Source organism: Musa acuminata, chromosome BXJ3-9, assembly GCF_036884655.1.
Source record: "Musa acuminata AAA Group cultivar baxijiao chromosome BXJ3-9, Cavendish_Baxijiao_AAA, whole genome shotgun sequence".
Taxonomy (NCBI): Eukaryota; Viridiplantae; Streptophyta; class Magnoliopsida; order Zingiberales; family Musaceae; genus Musa; species Musa acuminata.
The window spans coordinates 44,837,743-44,850,344 of record NC_088357.1 but is presented as its reverse complement, the minus strand read 5'-3'; the positions used below and the strand labels follow the sequence as shown (position 1 = coordinate 44,850,344).

General features: G+C 45.1%; 1 protein-coding gene and 2 non-coding genes across 3 annotated transcripts; 1 reads left to right on the top strand and 2 right to left on the bottom strand.

The window, feature by feature from the left end:
- Positions 1-7,314: 7,314 nt before the first annotated feature.
- TRNAD-GUC (transfer RNA aspartic acid (anticodon GUC)) lies at positions 7,315-7,386 on the bottom strand. Its single transcript has one exon. It is a non-coding gene; the product is annotated as a tRNA-Asp (tRNA).
- Positions 7,387-8,472: 1,086 nt separating this feature from the next.
- Positions 8,473-8,544, bottom strand: TRNAD-GUC (transfer RNA aspartic acid (anticodon GUC)). The gene has a single exon. It is a non-coding gene; the product is annotated as a tRNA-Asp (tRNA).
- Positions 8,545-10,215: 1,671 nt separating this feature from the next.
- On the top strand, positions 10,216-11,890 carry LOC135648351 (uncharacterized). Its single transcript, XM_065165977.1, has 3 exons — positions 10,216-10,566; positions 10,656-10,994; positions 11,080-11,890. The coding sequence occupies exons 1-3, from the start codon at positions 10,249-10,251 to the stop codon at positions 11,572-11,574; spliced, it is 1,152 nt and encodes a 383-aa protein (XP_065022049.1). The 5' UTR covers positions 10,216-10,248; the 3' UTR covers positions 11,575-11,890.
- The last annotated feature ends 712 nt before the right edge of the window (positions 11,891-12,602 follow it).

The window sequence follows — 12,602 nt, the reverse complement described above, 5'->3', positions numbered from 1 at the left end:
GTGCAGTAACATGCATTATTGTATAAAGCTGATTGATCTTCTAATACCATGTTCTTTATTGTGAGTTCTGATGCAAAAACAAAGCTGCATCTGCACATAGTCTTTCTTAAGAGAATGCTGACAAAGATCTGCCCGCAGGAATAAGATGAAGGTTTCAATCGATGGTCAATGCGCATTGTTATACTGCAACTGAGCTTATCCAGTGTAGGAATTTGAATTTAGACAAGCAGTGACTTCATTGCTTCCATGAGCAATTGTGTCGACTGCTGAAATGTGTGCATAGAAAATGATTGATTGGAAACTATTAGTGATGTATGAATGAGTGGATCTCATGTATGATTTATACCTTTGAACATAAAGATCAGAATCATGATTCAATAATTAACTTTCAGGTTGGTTGGTGTGTCTCTGTCATTCAACCATCTTGCATCAAAGGAGGAGGCTGCAGTTTGGAATATCTAATAGACTAGATTGGGGTTGATAAGGTCAAGTTGGCCATTTTATACAAAATTGATGGTGGATAAATCATGACCTGATCATCAGTCATCAAGAAGAAGATTCATAGAAGCATCAGAGTGTAGATCTTGGAAACTTCATACAAGAATTCAAGAACCAATCTTGACTGAGAGAGGTCCTTAAGAAAACAGGGTTGGAAAATTCTATTGAAATATGCATGAAGATTTTGAAATTTATGTTTCTGATGTTATCTATAGAAGAAAAAAATTGCTGCTTCTATATTCAGTCACTACTAAGGCTTGCATTTACTCTAATATCATTCGAAACAATTAATATATTAACTTAATAAATTTGAATCATTTATGCAAAATAATTAAGCTCAAGCGACTAACGTAAACCGATTAAAGTCTTCCATTGCTAAAGTGACTAGTATAAATCGATTTTTGCTCTTTTCGCACATCCGATGTAGTACTAAAATAGGATATATGATGCTAAATTGGAGTATTATAATTTTGCTCCATTTACATGAAGTTAAATGGAAGTTTACTGCAATTGCTCAAGTCAGACATAACATCATCTGATCAGTCATCAACAGGATTAAGGTTGAATATTTGGTTCATTATGACCTAAGAAGAGCTGCAATTGACCTTTGTTATATATACAGAGTGGAAAGAGTCATTGCTTCATAATATGAATGATGGCAAGGGAACTAAAAGTCTAGCCCTGTCAATTACTATCTGGTTTATTGTGATATGTAATCTTCCTGAAAGGAGTCATTCCTTCATGATATAATTGTAGGGAAAGAGACATGGATTATTTTATGCACATAAGAAAAACAAGAGGCTATGCACAGATGAGGATTACTACCTGATCCAAAAGTTTAAGATATGAAGTCAAACTCTCTTATGTGATCATGTTTGGACCAAAAATCAATTTTTTTTTCTTTCACTTGTGAGATCATGATCAAGCTTTCCTATATATAGAGTTTCAATTAGATTTAACAATGACTTTTGGATTATGTCAACATGCCTGTTGATGAGGGTGATAATTACGATAAAACTTGCGTGACATCAACTGACGCCCCACGTCTCTGTCGGGTTGACAGCGCCTGGCCGACACGGGCCGAAACACCAATCGAGGCCCATTAACGACCGCTCAGGCTCGATTCCTCACGCCACGCCAACAGCGATGTCAGACGTTATCAGAAGGTACGATCTTGCTCCCTGCGAGTAGGCACATCAGGTGACACTAAACTCCCCTATAAATACCCTTGGGTTCTAAACGAAAGGGGAGGAGGAAAAGGGGGAAAAACAACAGCAAACACGGGAAAAACTCCTGCGACCCCTGACTAACTTGATCATCGGAGGGGTCAGGTCGAGCATCCCGACCCGACCTGTGTGCAGGAATGAAGACGAGGCGCCTCTCACCGGATACATTGGCGAGGAGCCCCTTCCCAAAGGAAATGACAACCCACCTCCACGACCGAACCGACCCGAGCCGGCAACCTCTGCAGTCCCGAGGAACCCCCCCCATCCTGAGAGATCCCCCGTCATCCGAACCTGAACCGAGCCGCGTCGGCCCCGAGGCCATGGCTTAAAGTTGTTTACACAAACATTTTTGCGCTAGAAGGAGGGCCAAATGTCAGGGGATCGCCCAATAGGCTTAGACGAGCTCGCGGTTGAGGGGTCACACCCGATCGGAGCTCCGCGGGAACATCCCCCGCATGGAGATCTTCATGACGAATGCCCCGCCATGACCTCAGAGCGCTATTGGCGGATATTCAATGACCCGGGCTTGTCGCCACCTGACGGCGCCCCCGCCGACCCGCCGCCCGTGTCGTCCGAGGCCTTTCAGGACCTCGCCCATCAAGTCCGAGCTCTGACGGGTATGGTGCAAACCATTATCCCGCTCGTTTCTCATCCGGCACACCCGCCTGCGATTCAACCACTACGGCAATAGGAGCCGCCCGTTCGGGCCCACACGCCACTTCCGAAGTTCCCTACTTCGCCTCGGGTCCGATCGGCCCCACTCGGGGATCGAGTGATGGAAAACCCGAGCGGCCGCCCGGAACCCGAGGCATTATCTTCGGATTCAACGAACTCCCTGCGAGCCCAGCTACGCTTTGTTAGTCAGTGGCTCGACGAAGTGGAGAAGGAGGTTCGTAGGTCAAAGGGAGAGCTCGGGGAGGACGCACACCAAGGGTCTCCGTTCACACCCGAGATATAGGATCAGACAATCCCCTCGAACTTCTGACTCCCCTCCCTGGACGCTTACGACGGCTCCACCGACCCAGTGGACCATGTAGCCGCTTTCTATGCCCAGATGGCACTATATGGAACTTTTGATGCTTTGATGTGCAGGGCGTTTCCCACCACCCTGAGGGGGTCGACCCGCACATGGTATAGCGGCTTGAAGACCGGGACTATCACCTCCTTTGATCAGCTCGTTGAAGACTTCGAGCTTAATTTCTTGGCCTACGCCCAGCCAAAGTCGTCCGTTGCACTGCTCCTCGGACTCAACCAAAGGGAGGACGAGCTCCTCTCTCATTTTGTGAATCGCTTTACGACACAAATCCGGGGGTTGCCGGACGCTCATCCCTCTTTGTTAGTGTAGGCGTTTATGACAGGCCTGCGACCTTCCAGATTCCTCTGGTCCCTCGTGGAGCGACCCCCCACCACAGTACCAGATATGCTCCAGTAGGCTAACCAGGATTTGGAGTGACTTTTAGCAGTGGGCTCCATAGAAGAAGTCAAGCACCCGTGGTGGCTATCCGATGTAGTCCTCGTAAAAGGAATATAGGCCCTACCTCAGTCTCTTCCGAGCGAAGGCTCAATATCTACCTGACTGCCTCCTGGCTCGCGGTTAACTCCGGCCTAACCCCCTTTTGTATCTACACGGCTCGGTCATAGACTGCTCGAGTCCACCTCAGCGCAGCCTGCCCGCCTGAGCCGTGTCCCTCGGTCGCAGTCTGCCCGAGTCCACCTCTGCGCGGCTTGCTCGCCTGCGCCGTGCTCCTCGGCGGCATGTTGCCCGAGACCACGCCTGCGCGGCCTGCCCGCCTAAGCTATACGCCTCAGCCGCAGCCCGTTTGCGCCATGCTCCTCGGCCGCATGTTGCCCGAGACCACGCCTGCACGGCCTGCCCGTATGAGCCATACCCCTCGGCCGCAGCTCGCCTGCGTCGTGCTCCTCGGCTACGTGTCGCTCGAGACCACGCCTGCGCGGCCAGCCTGCCTGCGCCGTGCTCCTCGGCGACATGTTGCCCGAGACCACACCTGCGCGGCTTGCCCACTTGAGCTATACGCCTCGGCCGCAGCCCGCCTGCGCCGTGTTCCTTGGCCGCATGTTGCCCGAGACCACGCCTGCGCGGCCTGCCCGCCTGAGCCATACCCCTCGGCCACAGCCCGCCTACGTCGTGCTCCTCGGCCGCGTGTTGCCCGAGACCACACTTGCACGACCTACCCGCCTACGTCGTGCTCCTCGGTTCCATGCTCCCCGAGACCGCACCTGCGTGGCCTACCCACCTGTGTCGTGCTCCTCGGCCGCGTGTTGCCCGAGACCACACCTGCGCGGCCTGCCCGCCTGCGTCGTGCTCCTCAACCGTATGTTGCCCGAGACCACACCTGCGTGGCCAACCCGCCTGCGTCGTGCTCCTCGGCTCCATACTCCCCGAGACCACACCTGCGCGGCCAGCCCACCTGCATCGTGCTCCTCGGCTCTATGCTCCCCGAGACCACACCTGCGCGGCCTGCCCGCTTGCGTCGTGCTCCTCGGCCGCATGTTGCCCGAGACCACACCTACGCGACCAGCCCGCTTGCGTCGTGCTCCTCGGCTCCATGCTCTCCAAGACCACACCTGCGCGGCCTGCACGACGCACTCTCCGAGACCACACTTGCGTGGCCAGCCCGCCTGCATCATGCTCCTCGGCTCCATGCTCCTCGATACCACACCTGCGCGGCCTGCTTGCCTACGTCGTGCTCCTCGGCTCCATGCTCCCCGAGACCATAGCCTCTGCTCGGCCTGCTCTATTGAGCGTGCTCCTCGGCCGCACACTACCTGGGGTCACCGCTGCACATCCAACCCTTCTTAGTTGCTAAACTTCACGATTCCCACACCTTTGGCAACGAATAGGCAAGACGCCCGACTGGGATAATTTCTTAAAGCCGAAGCCATGCCTCGAACCCCCCTTTACAACAACCGACGCATAGCTTCCTTTGGGGGGGGGAATATGATGAGGGTGATAATTACGATAAGACTTGCGTGACATCAGTTGACGCCCCACATCTCTGTCGGGCTGACAGTGCCTGGCCGACATGGGTCGAAACACCAACCGAGGCCCATTAACGACCACTCAGGCTCGATTCTTCATGCCACGCCAACAGTGATGTCAGACGTCATTAGAAGGTACGATCGTGCTCCCTGCGAGCAGGCACGTCAGGTGACACTAAACTCCCCTATAAATACCCTTGCGTTCTAAATGAAAGGGAAGGAGGAAAAGGGGGAAAAAACGACAACAAACACGGGAAAAACTCCTGCGACCCCTGACTAACTTTATCATCGGAGGGGTCAGGTCGAGCATCCCGACCCGACCTGTGTGCAGGAATGAAGACGAGGCACCTCTCACCGGACGCATTGCCGAGGAGCCCCTTCCTGAAGGAAACGGCGACCCACCTCCACAACCGAACCGACCCGAGCCGGCAACCTCTACAATCCCGAGGAAACCCCTTGAGAGATCCCCCATCATCCGGACCCGAACTGAGCCGCGTCGGCCCCGAGGCCATGGCTTAAAGTTATTTACACAAACACCTGTCATATAGTAATCTTAGCTTATGTTGGAAAATTGTGCAAGGAAGAAAAAGACTTAGTAACCATTTAATCACACATTAATGTGTCAACCACTTGAAATTTAAGTAGGAATTAAGCTCTATCCGAGGAAAGTTCAAGGAAGATGAACAATATAAATTAGTAAATCAACAAAGGTTAGGTCCATCAATTTTTATAATAATTCATTGTTAAATATACTCTACGGAGATTTATGATTAGACAATATCAATATAAATTAGTAAATCAAATCTCATCAATTTTAGACTAAGCGATAGCTAAAATGAATATCTCATGGTATTAGAGTCGAAAAAATCTCTAGACAACATAATATTAAGAATTATATCAAAACAAAAAAGATCAACATGGGAGGTAGAAGAAGTGTTGACACCATCAATTTTAAGATTGAGAATAGCTTGGGAGTGAGTAGATAAGGTTGGCTCTCTTTGACCTTTGATGGAGATGAATGGCTCTACTACATCAAGCTCAATGAATGAGGTTCTCTCATGAGTCTTTAACAAGTCTTCTTTGTTATTTTGGGTCATCCATTCATGGTTGACCAACACCTATACCACATGAGGTCTTCTTGGTCACGTGATCATGTGGTCCATTCAAAGCATGTATTTTCACATTTACCTTTTAGACTAGTCATTTAAACATGCAAGACCAAAAATATACTATTATTATAGTTTTCATATGCATTACATTAATTATAATTTTTTGTATGATTTTTAAAAACTATAGACATTGAATATTTTCTACCTCGTGCTTCTCGTTTTGTTTATTCAATTTCTTTAATCTCCTCTTTTATAAAATGACACATCGCGAGACCAAATCTAAAATTCTTAAATAAAGTTATATTAATATTAATCTTTCTCTTTATTATTTTTTATTTTCTTTTCAATATTATTTTATTGAAGACTATCACTAGTAGTAGTAGCATCTTCTGGACATTTAGAAGTAATGGTTAATACATATCAAAAGTACAAAAATAATATCTTGGTTAAAATTTATATTTCTTTAACTCTATTTTTCAAATATTAACTGATTTTTTAAAATATGCTATTTTATAAATTTAAACAAAAAAGTTTTTCAAAAAATAAACCATTTTATAAATTTAAACGAAAAAAAATCCTGATTAAAATTTATATTTCTTTAGCTATATTTTTTTAAGATTGAATATTTTTTATAAATACACTATTTTATAGTTGATGAGGGTAATAATAATGATAAGACTCGGGTTGACGTCAGCTGCCCCAGATGACGCCTCGGTTGACCTGACACCACCTGGTCAAACGGACTGGAACATCGACCGAGGCACATTAAACATCCTGCTCAAGCTCGGTCCTTCACGCCACGCCAACATCAGTGTCATACACTACCAAGAGTACGAGCCTGTCCCCTGTTAACGCCAACTCGGGTTGACGTCGGTTCCCCCAGATGACGCCTCGGTTGACCTGACACCACTTGGTCAAATGGATCGAAACGTCGACCGAGGCACATTAAACATTAAACATCCTGCTCAGGCTCGGTCCTTCACGCCATGCCAACATTAGTGTCAGACACTACCAGGAGTACGAACCTGTCCCCTGCAAGCAGGCACATCAGGAAACAATAAGCTTCTCTATCAGGCACATCAGGAAACAATAAGCTTCTCTATAAATACTCTCGCATTCTAAACGAGAAGAGGGGAGGAGGAGGACACCAACATAGATAACAAACCCCCTTTACCATCCACTGACTTGATGGTCGGAGGGGTCAGGCCGAGCTCCCTGACCCGACCTTTGTGCAAGTGCGAAGCCGAAGGTCCCTACTAGACGCGCAGCAAGGAGTTCTTGTCCGGAGGAAACGGCGACCCCGTCCCGATCGGACCACCGTAATCGACCACCTCAGCAGTCTCGAGGGGAGACTCCCGTCATTTGGACCCGAACCAAGCCGCATCGAGGCCACGGCTTAAGATTGTTTACACTAACAATAGCAAACAAAAAGGTTTTTTAAAAATACACTATTTTATAAATTTAAACCAAAATTCTTTTTTCGCCGTTGCCGGGGATCGAACCCGGGTCACCCGCGTGACAGGCGGGAATACTCACCACTATACTACAACGACGTTGGTGAAATGTAATATATTATATATATATATATAATATTTTTTATTAAGGAGACATAAACCATTTTTTTTTGCTCGTAATTACAAATTAGAAGTATATTTTTCTCCCTCGAGTCACATTTGAATGAAATATAACACAGAAATAGGCAGTAAATGCAAGACTGGTTATTTAAAATTGAGGTTCTCTCATGAGCCTTTAACAAGTCTTCTTTCTTATTTTGGGTCATCCATTCACCTACACCACATGAGGTCTACTTGGTCACATGGCCATGTTGTCCATCCAAAAGATGTATTTTACACATATTTACCTTTTAGACTGGTCATTTAAAAATGCAAGGCCAAAAATATATTATTATTATAGGTTTCATGTGCATTACATTAATTTTAATTTTTTGTATGATTTTAAAAAACTATAGACATTGAATATTTTCTATCTCGTACTTCTCGTTTTGTTTATTTGATTTCTTTAATCTCCTTGCGAGACCAAATCCAAAATTCTTAAATAAAATTATAATAATGTTAATCTTTCTCTTTATTCTTTAATTTCCTTCTCTCTTACAACAACAGCTACTGCTATTATTTTCTTCCCTTTTATTTTCCTTTCAATACTTTTTTTTTTAAGACTATTACTGAGAAGTAATGGTTGATACATATCAAAAGCAGTGTCTGTCGTACCGATCGTACCGGGCGGTACATACCGGTCATATCGGGTGGTACGTACTGGTCCGTCAGGTACTCGGTACACGGACCGCCCTGTACCACTACAGTGCTACAGTACTACACTGTAACATTGCTACAATATAGGTACACCCCTGGTGTACCGTTCGGTACGCCCTGGTGTACCGTTCGGTACGCCCTGGTGTACCGCCCGATACACCGGTACCTTGATCAAAAGTACAAAATAGTATTGGTTAAAATTTGTATTTCTATAACTATATTTTTCAAATATTAACTACTATTTTACAAATCCACTATTTTATAATTTTTAAGATTGAATATTTTTTATAAATACATTATTTTATAAATTTAAACAAAAAGGTTTTTCAAACAAATATACCATTTTATAAATTTAAACAAAAAATTACTCGCCGTTGCCGGGGATCGAACCCGGGTCACCCGCGTGACAGGCGGGAATACTCACCACTATACTACAACGACATTGATGTCAATTAGTTATTGAGAAGATATATATACTATAATCTTTATTTGCTCGTAGTTACAAATTAGAAGTATATTTTTCTCCCTTGGTACACATTTGAATGAATAATAACACATTAATAGGCAGTAAATAACAACACTCATTCATCCATGATTGATGGAACCATTACTCAAAAAAGGAGAAAATCTCACTGACTAAAAACTTGGTGTTTGATTGGATGTTGGACCAAGCAGATTTAACATTCATTTCTGACAAATTAATAGGTCAATTTGAGCAATCATAGGCTTGTTGCTGTTAAATGAACTAGTTTTCTTTGTTGTTAGATCAGTCATGGTTTGATTAGAAAAGTGATATATGACTGCACAATTCCATCTAGTATCTTCTACATCCTCTTATGGATGAGCTTTAATTTCTTGGTCTACCCAGTGATGGTGGAGATGCAGAATTCATGGCACCAACTGTTGATTCATGAAAGATTCTTCCATTTTGGTTTGTCTGCAGGAATACTGTGGAGGTTTGTTTCCTGGCATTTGATATGTGCTTTCTTCCACATGCTGTAGGATGAAACAAAGGTGTCTGCAAGTTTTACTTCTGATACAAACCACACATGGCAAGTTTTTAGAATTTTCATGTTAACAGGAATCTGAACATTCTGCAACAAAAGGCCTTCAAAAGTTGAGTTTGATAAGCTTATTGCTATGATCACTTCCATCAGTGATTTGACTCTGAAATGTGGTCATTGGTGGAAATCAGATTGTTATGTGTCACCAAGAAAAGGGAATGTAGTTAACAATGACTAATTGCTTTAGTATCTGATGCTTTGAGCCCCACATCCAAATGCTAATTCTGCCTTTTTGGTGCCAGCACATGACTTGGAGTTGTTGTTGATTACCTACTAATTACTTCTGCACCTAAATCTTCGCAGAACAGATGCATTTGAGAACATATCATTGTAGGGAATTCAGATCAATGATATGATCTTCTCTGTTTAAGATTAATGTTTCAGCAAGATTACTTCAATCTCAGACTTCCAAAGAAGATGCATGTTTTGGTCTGCAAACCCCACCACTGAGAGATGCTGCTCAACATCAATGCCATAGCTTAGCTTGGAAGGTCTCCATTGACAGCCATCCATGTCCAACTCCTTTGGCCTGGTCCTCCTATAAACAACTAGAGTGATGTTTCTCACCACCTATCCAACACATCACCACACCCACCTACCATGAAAGGGATGGAGGTGTTCACTCACATGTGGAGCTTCCCTTGGATTCTGTTCTAAGTTCTCATGGTCATTAGTACTGGTCCCTTGTTCCTTGCTACTCCATGGATCATCAGACTCCTTAGCTGAAGGTTTGGAGGCACAAGTGTTGTTGGCAATTGAAAGTTACAGAGCCAGTGTGTTATGAAAAGGACTGCAGAGCCTTAGAGGAGGAGAACAAAGACAGGCAAACATGGAGAGCAGCTACTTAAGTCCATTCCCCACCAATGGAACATATAGGCTGTCCCTTTTGTCCGTCTCACAAGAATTCCCTCTCTCTCTCTCTCTCTCTCTCTCTCTCTCTCCATTATATTGTATCACTGACAATTAGGACAGCAGATCCAACAACCATCTCTTTGGTTCTCATCCCATCTCATTGCTTCTCCTTCCTGTTGGTTCCATGCAGTAGTCATCATCTCTCATCATTCTTGTGATCATAGAAGTCATGGGTCCAAGAATCAGGAGAAAGAACCGTGTGTGCTTGGCGCAGCCACTGACACCTCTGGTGGAAGGTCCTGACCTTGATGATGCACATGGAGAAAGAGCCAAGAAGGAGAAGTACTGGGAAGCCATTGGAACATGGCTGCGACTGCACAAGGATAAAGGCATGTCAGGGAGCCATTTCTCGATTCCGTTCCATGGGAGCGGCGCATCGAAGTGGACCGATCTGAAGCTAATTCTTAGTGTCTTGGGGTGTCCATTAGCTCCACTGCCACTGACTGCTGAACCAAGTCACCACTTCTCCTTCAAAGACAGTCCCATAGTAATGTCTTCCTCCATCTCTTAACACTTGCCGATCTTTGCAGGTGCAGCTTTTGTCAGTAATTCCCTCTTCTTGTCGGACTAATGCAGGAAGCTTCTTCAGCTCGTTATATCATTCAGCAATACTTGGCAGCAACAGGATGCTTGAAACACCATGAGTCCATGAAGAGCATGTATGCAGCTGGAAGGGTGAAGATGGTCTCTCGTGAGACTGATGGTATATCAGGGAAGATTGGTGCAAGATCAGGTGCAGGACATGGCTGCTTCGTCTTGTGGCAGAAGTCGCCCGGAATGTGGCTGGTGGAGCTGGTGGTGGCCGGCTGCAAGGTGGCCGCCGGCAGCAACGGTAAGGTGGCGTGGAGGAACGTGCCTTGGCTTGGAACAGACGCAGCCAGAGGCCCCCAGCGGCCGCTGCGACGCATCATTCAGGTAGGAAAGTGCACTCTGCTTCAACACGTTCTACTCTAAGGAACTCTGTTCACGTAATCCTTTCCTCCATCCTCATCGATCACAGGGATTGGATCCAAAGGGCACAGCGAGCATGTTCACCAAAGCCCAGTGTCTCGGGGAGAAGCGCATCAAGGATGAGAACTGCTTCGTCTTAAAAGTATCAGCAGATCGAGCTACGGTTGCAGAGAGAAGCGATGGGCCAGCTGAGGTGATCAGGCACGTCCTCTATGGATACTTCAGCCAGAGGAGCGGCCTGCTCGTCTACATCGAGGACTCCCACCTCACAAGAGTGCAAGCCCCGGGCTCTGACACCATGTACTGGGAGACCACCATCGGAAGCACCATGGGGGACTACAAGGAGGTGGATGGTGTCCTTGTAGCTCATCAAGGGAGGTCTGCTGCAAGTGTTTTCCGCTTCGGCGATGCGTCTGCCCAAAGCAGCAGGATAAGAATGGAAGAGGAGTGGAGGATTGAGGATGTAGTCTTCAATGTTGCAGGGCTTTCGGCTGACTGCTTCATCCCCCCCAGGGAGATGTTGACCAACTTCCACGGCAAATGATCACTGCAAATGCTCAGCTTTACAATCTGGATGTGGAAATGGATCTCAACACGTCTCTGTGACATCAAAACTGTCAATGGCAAGAACAGGGGATTATATCTTCTTGCCATAATTGCAGCTTCTTGATTGAGTACATGATTTGTTTCTTTGAGAAGGATTAATACCACCTAATCGTCTCTTTTTCTTCGAAGAAAAACCAAGATTAAGATCTAAACTGAAACAAGTCTGATACAACCAGATTCGTTCGCATCAATGTGATCCAAAAAGCTCAGGTCCGGAGGAAGATCCAGCGGCCAGTTACAATCAAAAGATGAGTTTCTAGCTCAACTAGCAAGCCAGTAAGCTGGACGATTGGCTTCACGTCAAACATAGACGAATGAGCAATCCAAAGACCATGCTGTTAGAGGGTGAATATTTTGGATGACCGTATCAATGGTCGAAGAAGGAGAAAGAGTGCTTCAAAATAGTATCGATGATAACTTTGAGATTCGATTCCACAATCGAGTGCTGGATTCTCAGCTCCAGAGCCTTCTGCATGGCCGCTTGAACGACCCGCGCCTAACAAAACAAGCTATTGTTCCCCTCCAGCCGCCTAAAATTACAAAACACACAAGCAACATAGAGTTCCTTAAAAGTGAATCCACAGCCATCACAATTGAGCCAAAACAATCTAATTGTTTCTTGAAACCACAGCAGAAGTGAAGTGAAGTACAGTATTTACGGGATATAAAGAAAAATAAACTTTTATATATGAACAAATACTAACAAATCATAATACATAACGAAATTAAATAAAAATATAATTAAATAGAATATCAAGATTTACATGAAAAATCACGAGATAAACTAGAGATAATCCACTATAAAAATAATAAATATACAAATCTCAATCTTTTGTCCAAAACCTTAATAATACTCTCAAGAAAATAATTGAGATATAAGAATCAAGTAATCACAATAAGAATCTACTATAAATCTGAGATAAAAACATTACTGGATGATTTAGAATAGTCTATCTATGTTATCTT